This window comes from Amphiura filiformis, chromosome 15, assembly GCF_039555335.1.
Source record: "Amphiura filiformis chromosome 15, Afil_fr2py, whole genome shotgun sequence".
NCBI lineage: Eukaryota > Metazoa > Echinodermata > Ophiuroidea > Amphilepidida > Amphiuridae > Amphiura > Amphiura filiformis.
In genome coordinates this window covers 49,533,877-49,554,175 of record NC_092642.1, presented here as the reverse complement: position 1 = coordinate 49,554,175, position 20,299 = coordinate 49,533,877, and the positions used below count along the sequence as shown (strand labels likewise).

General features: G+C 36.8%; 1 protein-coding gene and 1 long non-coding RNA gene across 2 annotated transcripts in view; one reads left to right on the top strand and one right to left on the bottom strand.

The window, feature by feature from the left end:
- LOC140171778 (dynactin subunit 3-like) overlaps positions 1-20,299 on the bottom strand; it is a 38,583-nt gene that overhangs the window by 13,204 nt on the left and 5,080 nt on the right. The window contains exons 2-3 of the mRNA XM_072195107.1: positions 3,818-3,902; positions 14-100 (exon numbers count right to left, since the gene is read on the bottom strand). Coding sequence (XP_072051208.1) covers positions 14-100; positions 3,818-3,902 — 172 coding nt within the window. The remainder of the gene's footprint in view (positions 1-13; positions 101-3,817; positions 3,903-20,299) is intronic.
- On the top strand, positions 10,834-16,102 carry LOC140171777 (uncharacterized). The gene is made up of 3 exons (XR_011861642.1): positions 10,834-11,628; positions 13,640-13,745; positions 15,093-16,102. It is a non-coding gene; the product is annotated as an uncharacterized lncRNA (long non-coding RNA).

Here is a 20,299-nt window from a genome sequence, read left to right as displayed (position 1 = left end):
ACTGTTTACTTACCAGCAAGTATAATTTCTGTCTTGGCCTCCTGTGTAAGTGCAAACTTATCTGCTATCTCTGGGTTTAGACAGTCATTCAGTTCTTGTACTGTAACACAAATATACAATTGTGATAAGTAAAACATGGTCAACATTGAATTTTATAATTATTTGGAAATTTTTCCCAAAAATATAACTCCTACAAGTCAAGTATGTTACTTGTGTGACTCTGACAGGGTCTTTATTGATCTACATTGTAGGACCATGCTTCTTGTTTGTTTGTTTTTCATGTGACAAAGATGCTAAGACCACATTTAGGTAAAACTACCATTCGCAAGATGCTGTGAACTACGAAATCGCAACAGTTTAAAATAGCTGCTAACCTTAACCCTAATAAGCCAAGGTACTACAAAATACTACTTGATATATGCGCTGTTCGTGCGTGCATCCCACATAGTGTGATGATGCAATCGCCCTAGTGCTTGGCATGTGAGGGGTCTCTGGTTCGAATCCCACCCAGAGCAAACAACTTCTTTCTTTGTTTTCTCTCTTTATTCCTTCTTTCTTTCCCTTCCCATCACCAAAAAGCCTCTGGGGCATTATGGTTAAAGGGATACCATTTCATAGAAAACAATTACTGTACATATAAAAAGCTTAGTTTATTATCTCCGTACAGATTTTACAATATGATTAAACTGTTAGATAATTTGTCATTGTGAAGCACACCAGCAAGAGTTATTATTATTATTATTATTACAAGGATTTATTGAGCGCATTTCCACAAAGTCCAATGCGCTTTACATAATAAAAATACATACAAAGTACAACTACGAGAGACATAAATACATATCAAAAGCCTTATATAAAAATGGCAATATTACCAACGTCAACAACAAAAATATACATAAGGCTCAAAATATGCTAAGGTGTCATATTATAGCCATATATTTTGACATCTTTTTTTAAAAATAATAATTATAGAAATGGAATATTTGCTAGTTTAGTGGCAAGTTTAGGTAGTAAAGACATAGCATACACAATTTAAGTAAAATCCTTTCACTCTAAATAATAAAAATAATAAAAAATAACTGTAAAAATGCCTATTTTTACACTTTTATTTGTAACATGCCAAGAGACGCCTTTTTTCAACAGCTTTTAATTTTTTTTATGGATCCTTATAGAAATTCATGTGACCTGTTTCCCAAAATGGTGCAGTAAACCAATCAAAAAAACAGAAAGAGGCATTATGAACAGGATTATAAGTTAACAGATCAAAAAAGGATTTAAAAGTTTGCCTTATGTATGTTACTATTGTCTGTCAAACTTTTGATTGATTTTGAAGTCCCTCAGTTTTTTTTAAACTAAGACTTGAAGCATAAACTAAAGGGTAAATCTATTGTAAATAACTTCATTTCTCCATATTATAATCAATTTGTAAGTGGCTGCCATCTTTTTTGAACATATAACAATTTTAAAATTTTTCTTGAAATGTCTGTCAAATAATAACATACGCAAGACGGTGCTGTAATTCCTGCTAAACTAGGGTGATACAGCTAATTATGCTACATGACATAGCATTTAGCTCCACCTAGCTTTGTGGCACTATCACTTTGTGAGGAGAAGCTTTTTTGATGACACAATCCATTGTTAAGTGTTGTCTGTCAAACATTTGTACGCAAGTAACATACGCTAGATTTGTATGTGTCTGTCAAAAGCAACATACGCAATACATTTAAAAAAATGAAAAATCACTTGATGTTCACATTATGATGATAGTTTAGAGTTTTAAAAGTGTTTTAAAACATGTGATTTATAAACTGCATGTGATCTTTATTCAATTTCCCATCTTGAACTACTGTTTTTGCCAAATTATTATTCTGTATGTTACATTTGACAGACATCTTGCGTATGTTATGGCTTGACAGACACACATATTTTATTTATAACAATTTATCCTCCTTATTGTAATATTTGGACACATTTTTTTCCACAATCAGTTGCTGTAGGTCCTACACCTAAATAACCACAAAATACCTTATGTAATACTTTATAAATTTCTATTTGATTGCAGAAAATCATCAAAATTGTGTCTGTCAAATATAACGTACGCAAGGGCTAGCAAATTAAATTTGTGAAGTAAATGGTCTATAACTTATCTTTCTTTTAGTGTATTATGAACGATATATGTGCATACTATAATTTAAACCTGGTTGGAGACCAAAAGAAAAGAGCTGGAAAAATAATTGTGTGTTACACTTTTATGACACCTTAGCTTATTTTGAGCCATAAACATATCTGCATGGAAATTCAAAAGAATAAATTATTGTAATATTAAAACCATTGTATTTATATGAAACATCATTAAAAACCAACATACATAAAGTTACATATCATCACTGTTACAAAAGTATTCTTTTTTAATTTAAAACATCGAATCACCCTTTGTTATATACAGCCATATGTGGCGTGTCATGTCAAAAGGAGACACTTTTGGGCAGGTTATCAATTTTAAAATTTTTACATATCTTAAATATAGAGATATTTTGCTCCACACCCAGTGAAGATATTGAGTTCGGAAGTAATGGTGTTATAAAATTGGAAATTGAGATATCGGTCTTTAAAATTATTATTGACAATGTTGAGAGTAGGAATTAACTTGAAAAATGTCTCAAAAAATACAAGATGTCAGTTATATTTCGGTCTGAAACTATCAGACCATATTTTTAAAATTAATAACATCACAAATTCGCAACAAACCTAAATTATGAAAAAAATCACCCATCGGCAGATTTTTGGCTATATCTCCATTTACGATCCTGCCCAAAAGTGTCTCCTTTTGACATGACACGTCACATATATTATGTGACATTTTCAAACAAGACAAACACAGAAGTGTACGCCAAAATCCAAGTGTTATTAAAATGCTATTAGAATAAAATAAATTTAAATGCTAATTTATTGCACATGCTAAGGAAGCATGATTAACTTTTTGAAATAGCTGAGTCGTTCATTTTTTGATAATTTCATTTTAGGGAAATGGGGCTACATCTAGACGAATTTATGTATGGTGTAGGGTGGTGTGGAAGACAAAGTTCAATGGGAACTGTTAAATCTCAACTTTATAAAGATCGTAGTACAGGGGTCAAGGCATTAGCCAGAGGGGTGTCCAGGTGTCATTTGGACACCCTGTTTTCAATATGGACACCCAAAAATTCTGATTTTTATAATGGAGTGAATAGGAAGTGGACACCCTGATTTTGTAGAATAAGGTATTTAACCATTTTGGGCACCCTTAAGGGGTACTACACCCCTGCCCAATTTTGTGCCTATTTTTGCATTTTTCTCAAAAATTATAGCGCATTGGTGACAAGTAAGATATGTATATTATAGGGCAAGGACTACAACTACTGCACTGAAAATTCAGGAACTCAAGGCAAGTAGTTATTGATTTATTGATCAAATATTTGTTTTCCCTCATTTTTGACTGTAACTCCACAACTGTTGTCTGTGCTAAAATAAAATTTCCAGTGCAGTAGTTGTAGTCCTTGCCCCTATAATATACATATCTTACTTGTCATCAATGCTCTATAATTTTGACTGTAACTCCACAACTGTTGTCTGTGCTAAAATAAAATTTCCAGTGCAGTAGTTGTAGTCCTTGCCCCTATAATATACATATCTTACTTGTCATCAATGCTCTATAATTTTTGAGAAAAATGCAAAAATAGGCACAGAATTGGGCATGGGTGTAGTGTAGTACCCCCTTAAGACACCACTCTGGCTATTGCCTTGACAGGGGTGTTATTTCATCATCTTATAAACTTACATCTCTTCCACACCATGTGGATTCTCTCCTTGCCAGTTGTTGATCCATCTAGAGACTGCCTCACTTTACTCAAAGTCTCAATCACCTGATAGAGAAAATAAACAAAAAAGAACAATTTGAATACTTGCACAGGTCCGACTGCAAACAGAGATCTGGATCGACTGAAAAAAAAACCAGTCCCTGACTTTTAATCTATTAAGCATCAGGGAAATTGTGTTCCGGTTTTACTGGGAATTTATGCATCATATGCATGTGTGAAGAATTTCAATTTCAAAGCGGTGTTTTTTGTGCTAAAAAGTAAGATGCAAAGATAAAAGAAGAAGAAGCATAGCAAGTAGGCAAAGCTGGACTCAAATTTCAGGGAGGCCACAGCCCTCGAATTAACCCACGGCACCGACGGCATATTGCCGTGGGATGGGTGCCCACCCCCATTGCCGTAATGCCCTCAAAATATGTCCTTTACCGACGGCAGTCACTTGCCGTGCCCTCTAATGAAGTTGCCGTGGGTGCCCTAGCCGGCCAGCCCTGCCCCTTCATTATAAAATCATTAACAGTTTTGCAGCTCAGAACTAGGGATGGCAAAATTTAAGTAAATTAAACTGTTGATTTTTGATTGTTTTGTATTATTTAAGCAGGTTTTTTGAGCAATCAGGTTAGTTTTAGTGTAAAGTTGAGAGTCAAATTTTACTTTGGTGTCGAATTCAGCTGACAGCAATGCATCTATTCGCTTTTGAAAAATTGCCTTGGTGCCCTTCTCAACTTTTCAACAGTTGCCATGCCCTTTTGAAATATTACAAATTGCCGTGCTGCCTTGCCTTTTCAGTGAAAATCCAAGGCAAACTTGCCCTAAAAAAGTTGCTGTGCCCCTTCAGATCCTTAATTCGAGGGCTGGGAGGCCACCGAGGCCATTGCTTGCCCTTTTTCAGTTTTGGCCTTGGTGCCCTAGATCTTTGTCAACTGATCTAGGCCGGGGTGGGGGGTATGGGGGTAGAGCAACGGATTCGTGATCACAAGGTTGTGAGTTCGAACCCCCACCTATGTCGCTGCATTCACATAATCAATTGATAGGTCCAAGAGTAAAAATCATTCTGACGTCTAAATGGTCAGCCAGCATGACTGATTAACCTAGACGTAAAACGTTTCTCATCTAAAATGTAACTGGTCTAACCAGCTTATGTGCAGCTTTGTCTGTAATTAGACTGCGGAACTCAGTCCTCAATGATAGTCAGTCATTTATCCTTTGGTCATTATATGACTATCATTTGAGGACTGAGTTCTTACGATACATCTTTCGAGGTGCAGTTTCAGACAATAGCTTGGCATGCTTGGGATTATTGGGGCAGAGTAGACTCGCTTGCCAGTCCTATATACGCCGTACGTATGTATATTGAGGACTGGCTTACGCCATTTTGGATGTCAATGGGAAATACACACTTAACGATTTGCGCCGGTTAGAAACTTGAAAAAAAATCTTTAAAATTTCATCAATGTACGGCCACACGTTTTAAGTTGGGCCCATTTCGTTTCAATGGCTATAACTTTTTCAAACTATGCATTAACCCCACAAAAGTATACATTTTCTGGAAGCAAATTGCCTGAGGAGTTCAAAAATGCACTTAAAATTAACATAGGATGTACCCCTAAAAGGTTATGAATTTGAGAACCTCCAAAATTCATGAAAAAAAATACTATTAGAAAAAAAAAATTTGAAGAAATGCTGCATACCCTACAAGATTAATTATTGCAGATTTGAATTCCTCACAGTCAGAGCTTTCCAAGCATATATAACTTTCTATACCTCGCAATGTTTACCATATTTTTATGCGGGCTAGAAAAATGACCCAACAGATTTCATTTTTTAACAGAAAATTTTACCTTGCCATGTTCTTACTGTAACTCTCCCTTGAGGACACCAGACATGTATTAAATGGTCTAATTCAATTTGATAAGGCATGCAGAAGCAGCAAACCTACTAAAATAGGTATTAATTCCTCGTAATAAACTGCATTATCTCGTTGTATACAAATGCGTTGACTTCAGTGAAAATTCTCCATTTTTTGTACAAATTTGCTTTACAGAAGAGTTATACTAACTATACAAAACAATTCAAATCATTGCTAAAAACAAAATTTACATTTTTTGTACTGAAACGGGGGTTGTTAACAAGCAAGCAGTAATGATGGTCATGTTCATTGTCCAGATTTATAATGCACTTGTACACATAATGTCTTCATGGTCCTCTTTTTTTTTTTTTTTTTCTTTTTGCTTTGTTGAAGACTGATACCACAATATTTTAAAACACACTTCTGTGGTACTATGGCCTCCTCTCTTCCTTAGCAAACCTTCCTTTTTCCTTTAACATAACAACCTTTGTACCTGAGTGCTATACATATTTTGATTATGACCATAATCTGACTGCATATTGTTTTCAAGAGGAACCACGCCATCTGATATGACATGAAGCAAGAAATAGGAATATTAAGCTACTTGCGGTTCGCCATTATGCACTATGTGCGGGAGAGCCTCGAACTGGCAGCATACATGAATGGGAATTGAACTAGTCATAACGTTCTGTGTAAGGTTACATAATTCTTCCTTTCATGTATGCTGCCAGTTCGAGGCTCTCCCTCCACATAGTGCATAATGGCGGAACTGCTAAGTAGCTTAATAGCATCAGATGATGGTTGAATTGCAGTGACAGCTACATGTAGGTCCTTAACAATCAAACTGGTATAACCTGTGTCACATTTGAATCGGTTTCTGTTTGATCTGCAGAGTCCTCTGACACCCTCTCATCCATATCATCACTTGCATTCACTCCATCGCGACAAATAGGCCTAGTTTCTCTTGATTTTTTTTATTTGCTCAAGTCATAACCAAGTTTGTCAGTAATATATGCAAATGCTTTTTAATTGGCTTGATTATGCTAAATATACATGTATGAGGTTCAGTTTCAGAATCTATGAATCAATTTGAGGCCTTGACTGCAAAACTATGACCGTCCTGATCAAAGTACTTGACGTACAGTCATAGTTCTACCAATGCAACGTAGGCCTGTAATTTTAAAATAATTCTTTAATTAAGGTAATTAACACTCATTTTAACAAACATCCAAATGATCAAAATCTGATTAGTTTTAGTAATTAGCCACTCAAATGCAATAAATCCTAATATGAACATGATTTGACTTAGTTACACCACAGATGCCAATTTTGCTGCGCCAGATCCTCCTGCGCCAGATCCTCCTCCACCCTGGAGCTTCGTTAAAACAAATAATTAACAGAACATAATAATTTTTTTACATGTGTTATCACTTCTATCCTCTTGCCCTGCATGAGTGCTTTAATTTAATACCAAATTTAGCTGTATATCTTGCATAATTTTAGAGAAAATTAAATAGATGATGTAATTTGTGCTGCGCAGATGTCACAACTCCACCTATATATGGGCCCAGTTCAAAACGCATGGCCGTATATAAAAGTGGTACCAACCGTATTGTGCTTGCTAATTTAAGACTCGGTTGAAACAAAATTAAGGATCGAAAGCATTTTAGTGTCCAAAAAGGCAAAATTATAGTCAAAGTTCTGTCGAATCGGCACACTTGCGAAGGGTTCAGAATTTGAATCGGGAACGAAAATATCCGATCTTTGCGATCAAAAACACAAAATTACAACTTTAAACATACTATTGGCAAAAGACATATGGTCGCATGTCATAAGTTGGGTATGCTAAAAGGGTGGAGGGATTACACTTTTCTGAAAATTGCGATACAAATTTGATCAAACCCCATTTCCTACAGCAGTGGTTGATACCTCATTTTAAGCCTAATATTATACTCTTTCAGTCTACTGAAGCATATAATTATACATTATTCAGTAAAAAATTACATCAGTTGAAATGAAAATGCCAGGGGTGGAGGAGCAGGCGGATGTGGAGCAGGCGGATGCGGAGTGTGCAATAGGGCCTATGTGAAAATTCACATGTCAGCATGTCAAAATTACTGGTTACTTTTTCAAATTTAGGGAGGGTATGATGTATTGACAGCTTTGAGTGTTGAATTTGTACAACTAAAACAATTACTGACTACTTAAGGTGGTACTACACCCCTGATAAATTTTGTGACTAATTTTGCATTTTTCTCAAAAAGTAACTAAAAAAATAAATTTCGGAATTTATATAGCGCTTTTTCCAGAGGATTCAAAGCGCTGTAATTTCGCTCGTGGTGAATCATCACAATCAGATCGCATCAACTAGGCTAGTTGCAGCCGAACCCGGCGCAAACCTATCCGCACTTAGATTGTAACATCCACCCATTTTCTGCAGCTCCCCAAATTCCATTGGGTGAAGGCAGTTTTGCTAACGAAACAACTAATCACCGATTTTGAAAGCAGGAGGAAACCGGAGATCCCGGAGAAAACCTGCGAGAGCGAGCATGGATCGGGATAAACCAAGTGCACATGAGTCCTAGGGCGCCGGGCTTGAACCCGGGACCTCAGTGGTGCAAAGCGAGGGAATTATCGCTCGCTAACTTCGCCCACACTGGTAACAAAAGTTATATGTATATTATAGGGGCAATGAATCCAATTACTTCACTGAAATTTCAGTGATTCAAGATAAGGGGTTAATTATATATGTTTTGAGGTACATTCTAGCGGTACCTCTTTTCATAAATTTTTAACGTACCGCTTGTCTTGAGCCAATAAAATTCCAGTGTAGTAACTGGATTCATTACCCCTATAATATACATAACTTTTGTTACCTGTGTGATATTATTTTTGAGAAAAATGCAAAAATAGTCACAAATTTATCAAGGTGTGTAGTACCACCTTAAAGGGTTATACACAAAATGTATATGTTCCATTTTTTCATTTTTAATGAAATCCTAGTTGAATTTCAGTATTTTTAGCAATATGCTAATGTACAAAAAAATGTACATTTCTCTTCTTGATATTCATTTCCTCAAAAATAGAATAACTATCTCGCTAATTACTCGTAAAAAGGTCATTGACCTTCACAATGTAATTAACATACGTACAATTATTTTAAATAGTTCATTTCAAGCATTAATGTATTGAGAACATATCCTCCAAATCTGATGACATTCTTGCAGAAAATAAAAATTTTACAGTCATTTTTGTAATTGAGGTCCGATTTGAGAAAAATGCATTTGAAAATTGAGATTTACATAGAAGCCTGTGTAAGCATTAGCATGTGTTAAGGTTAAAAATGGTGTTAATTATTAGAGATTGTCAATATATACAACATATCAAAAAATACATTTTTTGTCATTTTTGACCATGTAATGGAAATTGTACCCAACTTATGACATGCGACCATATATTACCAAACAATACAGAATAGAAAATTTGACATCATTTTCTCTAAATTTTGAAAAAATTTGCTCACTAGACATCGAAAAAGTACGCAATCCAATTCCCGTTCAAACGCGTGGGAAACTGAAAGTGCGATAATTGTGACTAGGGCAGAGGTTATCTATTGAATCCTTTCATGACCACTGTCACTGAAGCATAGTCAAGTCTGCCAAGGACACTCGGCACGAATTGAAAGACCATGTCACTCTCGACAAAAGAATGCATGCATGTCAAAGGTCATACGACACCAATTTGGTGTTTGTTATGCTCCTCGAAATAAGTACCTTAAAGTCTATGTCTGGTCTGTAATACCGAGTTAAGTTACGTAAACAGAAACAGGAGCATTGAAATGCTTTCAACTTTTGTACTGGATCATTCAAGCATGCTCAACAAGTTTTTCAATGTAAAGTAACTCTGGCCCTAGTACTAGTAGAAGTAACAACGGATACTGTATGCCGGAGTCTAGTGTATGGCCAGAGAGTCACTAGTCTAAAACGGGCTAAGTTTTAGTTTAGTTTAGGAAATTAGGGTCAGTAGCCGCACACCGTCATCATCCCTATATCTTCGTCTTAAAAATTGCCGTGGTAGTACGATAAATCCTCACATTTTTCAACAACTACGCATGGTGATTTTGTTTGAGATAGGCCGTGCGACTCAGGCTATGCATACAATTTGAGATTTTGAGAGCCGGCCACACTGTTTCTATTCTATGTTTTACGATTTTCACATGATCAGTATATGGCTGGCCGTAACCGCCACAACGTGGAGCTGCTACGCGTAGCTTACTTTTCGCTTCGCGGAGCTAAATTGACCAATCATGTTAGATCTTTTCATTACGAGGAGCCAGTTGATGCATCATCGTTCCAGAGAGAGAAAACTCTTGCCAAAATTAATGTTTACTACTTATGTGGATTTTAAATGAATCGAATGTAAATAAACCACAAACAGTTGTACAGGATCAATACCATTGTTTGATTAGTGTATAGTCAATGTTACCTTGCATGCATGTGCCATGTGTGTGGCGTGTTTGTTTGTTTGTCTACTGTGTCAGGCCAGGATCACTGACACCCACGGTACTGATACTGTCATACTATCACGGTGATCATATTGTTGAATGTTGTTGACTTTAAAATAATCATGATGCAGTCATGTCTACAGTAGAATTCACCACGACCTTTGAAGGACTTAAACCCCATTAAAAGCTATTAAACCAAGATAACACTCAATGAAAACAGCTCAACTATGTTACATCAGATCTTCTCTGGTTAAATACACACTGCACTTGTGTCTGTTTTACCTGTGCAATGAACAATGAGCTGGTATTATAGTTTCAGTTGAGTGAATGATTATAAAGAGAACGCAAGGTAACAATACTGTCTGGGCTTTTGTTTACGAAATGAGACAATAGTCTGCTTATTGTTAACCAGCGTTCTTGAAAATGAGAAGCATAATGGTTTGCAGACTTAACACGTTTTAGAAATAATTTGTTCATATTTTTTGGTGTTATCTGTCGTTTACATATCCTTCCTAAACACCCAAAGCACATACCAGTAACCCATATCGGTATCGGTTACTGGTGCACACCAGTAACCGATAGCTATCGAGCGAATATAGCAAATATATATAGTCAGGGGGGGACGGAGGATTTCTTGATGACTGGCAACCCTTTATTTATTCCCTGGTCCTAATCGATAATCGTGATCAGATTTTGCCAGGCCGGTCTGGATCGGAAAAACTCTGGTAAAAACGCCGCCATTTTGTCGTCTGAAAACACAGTTTTTAAATTCCAAAAAAGTCAACATTGCCTGATGTTCATGACTTAAAACTTCGTGTATGTAAAGATTTTCGGACTTAGATCATAATGGGCACACCGCAACTCTTTGATTTTGAGAGATTTTGCCCATAAAAGGTCGTCAAATCACTGCAGAAAGCGAACCGGCAACTGACAATTTTCGTATGCAACACACGCAACATGCATGCACTGTCGAGCTGTCATGCACGCACACCATTACATTGGCAATCATTGCGTGGATTGCAATGGTGACTTTCCATTTCCAGTACGGTTTACGTTTACGTCGATACTCAGTAGGACGTAATGCCGGCCAAGGGTGCAGAAAGGTACCCATTATTTTATGCCATGGATTGTGTGTAAAGTTAAAGTTGAGAATGAGATAACTGCAAGAGTTCATGTACTAGTAGTAATCAGACATGTCAGAAGAAAAACACTACGCCGTGCATTGGCAATGTTTGCACACCAGCACTGCAATGAATAGCAATGCACAGTACAGCACTGCATGATCCCCGGCCAGGACGCCGATCGATGGTTGCATTCATGCATTTGAATCATCATGGACATGGCCATCATCATGATGATCATGGCGGCATGGGCTGATCATGATGACAGTACTTCTGCAAAGTTAACTTATACTGAAATGTTCGGTAAGTAAGTAGCTGAGACCCCCTGACTCACTGACTGAGTAGCTCCGAGTCCCAGTCCCAATTATCACTCTCAGAAGTCAGCACTAAACAATCTTATGTCATGAATAATATAAATATACCTGGTGGGATTCCGTCATTCGACTAAAACATGAAAATGGCTAAGCCTTAGCATGGGTACGCAACTACCATGCTACGGACGCACATGCGTTTGCAACTGTTTTAAATTTATGGGTACATATGTATATGTGTTTACGGATACGCAGTGTACGCACGCAGTGTGTGCAAGTGTTATGGGTGCATACACGCGTGTGTGCTTATTGGTATATGGAGTACGCACACACGCAATTGTTTGTGGTACGCACATGCGTTTGCAAGTGTTTATGGCCGCACTACGCACATGACGCATACAGCTCAAATGAGAAGTCACTGCATGCAGCCCATAAATCGTGGCTCTTGAGCCACACACAGTACATAGTTCAGTGGTGTGTTGGAGACTGATTCTGAACTTAAGACTTACATGTAAGTGAAGTAGTCTAGCGTAGCATGTATGATGTTACTATGTTAGGCTTGCCTTAACTTTGCTTTGCTTTGCTTGTGGGCAACTACAGCGCTTGAGTAGCACTAGCAAACACTTGGCACTTGCGCGTACGTACCAGCAAAGTGGAACAAACACTTGTGTGTGCGTAGCCACAAACACTTGCGCATGCACATGCGTACACAAAAACGTGTGCTTACCCATAAACAGGTACGCGTGTATACCCATATTCACTTTCGCGCATATATCCGTAAACACTTGAGTGTAGGCCTATGTACCCATAAACGCTTGCAATCGAATTCTATAGAAAAATGATCAAATTCGTATACATCGTGGAACATATACTCTTTGCGTGGCTGTACGTAGTAAGCAGCTGTACGCAGATAGCCTCGCTAATATGGACACCTAGAGTAGGCCTAGCGTTGTATGCGCGTGTGCCGTGTAGTTAGCATGATTAGTCGCGGAGTAACAAGCGTAGTTGAATGTTCCACGATGTACATGAATTTAATATTTTTTCTATAGTATCGTACAATTTCAATTTCACCACTTTTGAAGCCAATGTTTGAATAGGATCTATTCCTGAACATAATTGACTGATTTATTGCTCACGAAGCCGCAATTCAGTAAAACCAATGTCAACCATGAATATTATCATTTTTCCTTATGAACCAATCAGAGCAAGCGTTAGTAAATTAATAACCGTGCCTAAATATTGTATAATTGCACTGGCGCGCACTCCGCGTAGTACGTGCAGTGCTTTCGGATGCGTTCATTTTTCTTGCGGGTGGAGGCATTTATATTTGTTTGTATTTTCCAACATTTTAGTGACAATTTTGTTATAAAAATTATAAAAACCACAGGATTTTTTAGTCGTGTATGAAATAAATGCGTATCACTTATTACTCGAGAAATTGTACAAAATAATGCACTTGTAGGGCCTACTGAGATGTTGATGCGTCTAATGCACTCCCCCTTCGGGGCTCGTGCATTAGACACATGAACATCTCAGTACGTGTGCATTATTTTGTACAATTTCTCTCCCAACAAGTGATACACGTTTATTAACCTATAATTAGTTGTATGCTGCAGCAGCATACAAATTAAAAATAGTTGGTATTTTATTAAGAACGCTGATTTTTTTAAAAATAGGACTAAAAGTTTGTTCGGCTTATAATTGATGAAAAAAACTCATATTAACATCATGTCTTGAGATAGAATGGTGTGCACGCAGTTGGGTACAGCACTTATTACCTTAGTTCCATGTTGTGTATTGTGTGACTGGTGCACCCTAATGTGAATTTACGCAAGCGTGAGTTGGGATTTCTTTAGGCACATGACATGGCATAGGGCGGCCTAACATAGGTGCTGACTCTGGCCTACTCAACGACTAAATTGGGCTAGGACTAAAAAGGTGTTTGTTTTTTATATGATTTTTAGCTTGACCTGAAGTCATGTTTCTTGTACTTTTGCCAACAGCTAGGTCAGTGTGAACTATTGCAGCAACTTTACCCACATGCCACAGTTGTGAGGAGAATGTGACTTTACATAGATCTACAGAGTGAACAAATAGCATAAAGACCTGGTATGTACAACTATAATTTGTAATTTTTATTTGATTTAAGGGCATGCATTTGTTAATACTGTGATTTCATCTAATAAATAAATAGAAGATGCAACAACATGTTTATTTTGACAAAACAGCATTTGTACATCACCTAGTTCATTTTGCCAGATTTTATGTGATGATCAGGATGCCGCAAAATACTGCAACATACAAACAAACAGCAGTACCGGTAAAAGAAATGTTGTTGTGTGCTCTCCGTGTGACAATATTGTTCAGCTTAAAAATATTCTTGTAGGCTTACTGTTGCAATGGGCTATTCCAGTTGAAATCCATACATCCCCCAACCCTCCATGGAATACATGCCCTTAAAGCCATGTGTGATTTTTCCACAGTGATGACCTCAATTTTTCTTGAATTCTATTTGCATGATTGTAATGCCTAATAGCGTACTGAAATACCATGTGAAAGAGTAGTAAGACTAAGCCTGAAATGCTTTAATTACAGTAAAATTTAAGTTTTTATAATAAAACCGGATATCTCTGGTTTTTATTGTGATGGCTGATACATCTCATACATACATATCATTGAATCAGTGACATACATGTATAAACTGTGTGTATATATCGCTATTTGTCTTAAATGTCTCTTTACCAAGCTGCATGAAGCTCAATGACGATCGGTGAGCCAAAACGCATTGACGATAATTAGGGACCGTTCACAAACACTTGTACATGTAAGAGGGGAGCCTGATGCAAAAAAATTCATCACAAAAATTTTTTGGGGCCCCTTGAACCTTTACAGCCCCCCCCCCCCCCATTTTGACATGAAAATTATGGGTCAACCCCATTACCCCATAGAAAAGCATATAACTCAATTTTCCCAGAAAATTTGTGGTCATTTTTTTCAGGGCCCCCTTAGGAGGGTCAAATATTTTCAGGGCCTCCCTTTCCCTTTTTGCATCAGCCCCCCTAACAAGTGTTTGTGAACGGTACCATGAAATGGCAATTTTCTTTGTTTACTGCATTTGTTGGCTCGAAGTTAAAAGGGGACATAATGTGATTAGTGAAAACTATGGAAACAAAGAACCTATGATTGAAATTGCCATTATTCAGGGCTGTGAGAGTTCAGATTAAAATCTGAATTAAATTATAGGAGGTTTCCAAATTTCAGAATTTTCAGGCTCTTTTATTTGTGGTCACTCACACCCCTGATTATTGCTTTAATCTTCCACACAAGGAGTGTGGATTTCAAATGGGGTTACCTGAATTGGTGACCTATGTCTTCCATAGAGGTGTATGGATATCAACTGGAATAGCCCAATATTACAAGTATCACAGTATTGTCTTGAATTATTTCATTTTACAGAATATGAACTTGCATGTCTGGAAGAAACTGGTCTACAGCAACAAACAAATACCAGAGATGGATGACCCGGAAAAATTGTGCCCCCCAGCATCATCTACTTGAAAGTAGCTCCTGGCAATTGGATTTCGTACCAGAGTGGAAGTCACCTATGACATATTAGTTGCCCAAGATCAAGTGAACCCACCACGCTATAATGAAAGACAAAGATAAAAAGACTAGTTTGCGTCTGACGTCATCTGTCAATCAAACTCCGAGCACGGTTTGTTTACAAGTGTCATGATGATATGAGTTGCTGAACACGGCGGTAAAACCGGGCGCCTTATTGTTAATTTTGCACCTTTAAACATACAAACCATCTCAAAAGTTAGGTCTTTATACTAGGAAACTTTCTTTGGTGAAGGCACCATGTCAACAATGCCTAGAAAAGTTGCTTTTTGCCTTGTAAGAGTAAGTAATTTTTCGCCATTCACTGCTAGTCCTTTTCTTCGATCGGCACCAGTCAGATGAATCGACCTTCCTTATGTACGCGCTATTAGCCAATCAAGGCCTCGTAGAGAATTTGATTGACAGTGACGTCAGACGCAAACTAGTCTATTTATCTTTGTTTTTCATTATAAGTTTGATCTACAATTGGAAATCAGTATAAAGATTATGGTTCTCTATCTTTCCTAAACATTAAACTTTGTTTGTTTTGAATGGGAATGAGCACTGCTGAAAAAGACTTGTAACAAGTCGAGTCATTCGAGTTGAGTTGGATTCGACTCGACATTTTAGGACTCCAGACACGACTTGAGTCTGAAAATAATGACTTGAACTCAAGCTTTAGGACTTGAGTCTCGAATCCAAATGACTTGCCTTGAGACTTCCATGATTTCATTTGAGACTCTGGTGACTCGGACTTGACTCTAAGACCATTTGACCCGACTCACATGGATCCAGGAATTTTCAAAAGAGGGAGAGCATAAGCGCTGATCTGTAAAAATAAGTCAGGGGCCGCTCTGCAAAAATGATAGGGGCACCGGGTGCCCCCCCCCCCTTCTAAATCCGCTCCTGACCCAAGTTGTATTCAGTGGCTCTAATTCAGCTGCATTTCATAATGTATCATTATTTCCACATCTATATATGCATGGTTTTAATGGTTTAATTCTGATGAGCTATGTACACTTTATTATATTAGGGCACAGCACTGCAGGTAGTGCTGTGATGCATGCATGTATATATATATATATATATATATATGTGACACGATCTGGTCCATGGGGGCTGAAGGAGGCATTTTTGAAAATTGAGTTACTATAATTACACATACAAAAGGCTATCATTTACTGAAAACACCAAAGGTCTAGCAATCTACTTGGCGGGGGATGAGAACAAATTAATTTTCATGCAATAAATTTGGCAAAAAGTAAAACTAGAACTTCAGTCTTCAGCATACATTTTCTATTGATATTTTATGAAAGGTGAATTTGAATTGTTACATTTCCGTATAACCACTCGGGTATAAGCCCACCTTCCGCTATAAGCCCACCCCCTATTTTTCAAACCATTCGGGGAACAAGGGTGCACTCGGGTATAAGCCCAGCAGTCATTTTGGCTTAGTTCATATTCATAACGCAGGAAGTGCTATGCAATCACAGATAATAACTTTTAAATATGTGGATGCAAATGCAGGTCATTGAAAAAATATAATGACTGCATCTCATGACGTAGCTAAAAGTACGCTCTACAATTACCGCCTTATATATGACGTGTTATGCGTTCGACCAATTTACGTGGACGCTGGCCGCCGTATTTGGACATCGCATGATTGCGTGCAAGGCATTAGCCAGAGGGGTGTCCAGGTGTCATTTGGACACCCTGTTTTCAATTTGGACACCTTAAAATTCTGATTTTTATAATGGAGTGAATTTTTTGAAGTGAAATTGCCCATCTAGGGGGTGGGCTTATACCTGAGTGGTTACGGTATTATTACTTTCTTCTTTTTCTATTTAATTTAGTCCCCTCTGGATACATTGCCTTTCATCAGTTTCATGTGCACAACCTAATGTAGGCCTGGTTGCATAGATCTATCTGTGAGTTTATACATATCAATATTATTATCACTGACTGTAGTAGCCTAGTATAAGGCTTATGGTTTCACATCATTTTGGTATGTGTCAAGCTATTTAGTAAAGAGAGACCACTTTGGGCCGGTTTCTCGAAACATGGCACATGGTCAGGCTTCCTAAGCCACCAGGCTTAGCTTAATTTAATAGTCCTATACCAGTGCTTACAATTTCACATTGTACATCACCTAGAAAAATAAATCAATAAAATGGATCCACATTATTAGGGCTAGCCTGCTGGCTTAGGAAGCCTGACCACTAGCCATGCTTCGAGAAACTGGTCCTTTTGTGGCTACATAGGGTCCCGTGCAACAGTTTATGACAAAGGTGCCAGCCGGGTTAGAATTAATCGTTAGAGTCTCCTCTAACTGTTTAACCCGTGTGAAAAGTGAACTGAGATATTTTGGCTCAAAAATGTGTTTTGTGACTTTTTTCTAATTTTTCCCCAAAAATGTCAAATATTAATTGAAAGTAGCCATAATAAAAGAAAATTGAATGCAACCTTAATTTTTGCCCTGAAAAATAGAGGTAATGTGAATATCGAATATTACATCTGTGAACAAACAGATTCCACCATACCATATTATTGAGGCAAAGTTTGGGTTAAAAATGCTTTCTTCATGATTTTGATCATTTTTACAAAAATGCCCATTTTATTTTTTTTTTTTGGGGGGAGAATAATTTATTTGTTTGACAAGAAATGTATATCAAGAAGTGTATGTATTGAGGTGGATATTTGAATTGAAAAAGTTCAGTGACATTTTTGTGCCTCAGTTTTTGACCCATGACCTCCAAAAAACCAGAGGCCATTTCAGCATACATATTTATTTGGATTTTTTAAAACACTTTTACATAGGCTTATAATAGCAGGGAGGCTGCAATAACAGGTCCTATGATTTAAGATTTAGAGAGGCCAGTGATTTTGAGGTTTTTGTGCTTCTAAATGGTGTTAAAATTTATCTACACATTCCGATCATATCATTTTACCCGGTTGTTATTTCTGAAAAGTGACATGTGTGTTGAAAACTTGAAATGCAGTTTTTGTGAGTACAATTTTTACCAAAAATGTGAATATTGCTGTGGAGAATTATACATGTCATATGTACAGGGTTAACGTTGTAGCTAGGATAGTTTTTGTTGTGGGCAGCATTTAATGAAAATCTTGCATATTTTTCAATTTTTTGCCAAAATGGGCCAAATTCTTGACTAATCCAATAAAATTGTGCAATTTTGGCCTCTGAGTGGTGGGCTCCAGTGCTAAAAGTTGAAGCTGACTGGTGGGCTCCAAAACTGAGTGGTGGGCTCTGCCACAGTGCCACCCACCACCGCCCACTGTAGCTACATCCCTACATATATTCAATTATATTTGTTTACGAAAAAACAGCATCTTTATATCAAGATGAAATAGTTGGAGGATATATATTATTTTGGTGATTTTGTACAATTTTGACCGAAAAAAGTTAACAATGGTAAATCATGGAAAAAACAAAATTAAAGATATTTGGAATGTATTGATATGAAATGTGTACATGTACATCAAAAAAGTCAACCATAGCAACTTTCTAAAACCAAATGTTTTTGACCTATGACCTCTTGAAAATCAAAGGTCAGCATAAAATGCGTGTTTTGGGCTGTAAATTGCTGTGCAATTTTTGGGTACAAATTTGAATTTTTGGTTAAAATGGGCATTTGTTTTGTTGCTATAGGCCTATAATTTATACAAAAGCTTTAACTACAATTGATGTTCTTGATGTTAAATGGTACCACAATTTCAGGATATTTGCAGAAGTCACAGGTTGTTCAGCTACCATAGCAACTATGTTTCCCACCATTTTTCAGTTGATTTTGATGGCAAAACTGCCCAAAAAAATTTATGTTGACCTTTATTTTGAAGAGGTCAAAAAAACTTTGGTTTCAGGAAGTTGCCACAATTGACTTTTTTGATGTACACATTCATACCAGTGTATTGGTATACTTTTTATTTCAAATATCATTTAAAAAAAATTAAATTTCATTTTTACCATGTAAAATTAACTTTCTTTGTTCAAAATTTAGCAAAATCATCAAAATAATGCATTTCTCCCAAAATATTTCATCAAGATATAAAGATGCATTTTTTTGTTAACAAATATTGAAAATAACAAATACACAAACTGCATTTTTCTACCCAAATATCTCAGCTCATTTGGAAATGCCAGCTGGGTTAAACGGAAAGATGAGTCTCTAAGGCAAAGAAAAAAGAAAACCCTGTTATACTGGCCCGACTGAGCAAGATTTTGAACAAATTGGGGAAAAATTTTTCCCTGTACAAATGAATCCCGACCCAAATTTCGGAAATTTCAGAAACAAATTTTTTTTTGTATTTTCTCAAATTGCAAACTATTTAAAGAGTTTGGTGCTTTTTTGGGTCATTTAAAAAAAAAAAAAGGCCGACCGACCCTACTTGAAAGGTCAGTCCGCCTGTAGAACAGGGTTTCTTTTTTTCGTCGCCTAATGGTTAATTCTAACCTAGCTGGCACCTTTGTCTAAAAATAATGCACAAAAAATCTTAACTAGAGCAGATAGACCGAAGTGGCCTCTCTACTAATTATCATGGTTCTTTTGTACAATTAGTTGTTGTTTGTATTGTTGTTAGGTTGAGTTTTTGAAGTGTCAACTGTGCGGAGGGTCATAGTTTTTTTGGACCTGAATTTGGCTCGGACTCAAATATAAATGGACTGGGCTCGGCTCAGTCTTGAATGAAGTGGACTCAGGTACAAAAAATGTTCTAATAATTGTGTACCAATAATTAAAATTAAACCTGTAAGTCGATGTGGTTGTGAAATGTTTTCAATTATGAAAATATAAATGTTTGTAATTTACCATAAATGTGCCTTTCATTTTTGTTGAAAAGTCCAAGTTTGGAAAATATGCATTCAGGACAAAGTCTATCACTAAATATGTTATGATTCTTCTCAACTTTCAGACCAAACTTGAGACTTGTCTCAACCTCAAGATGATTCGAAACTCAGGTTTAGTGACTCAACTACAAGTCTGTTGCAAAACAAATAGCAAAAACAGCTATTTACAAAATGTTGGAGGGCAAATCCTAGTGTATAAATT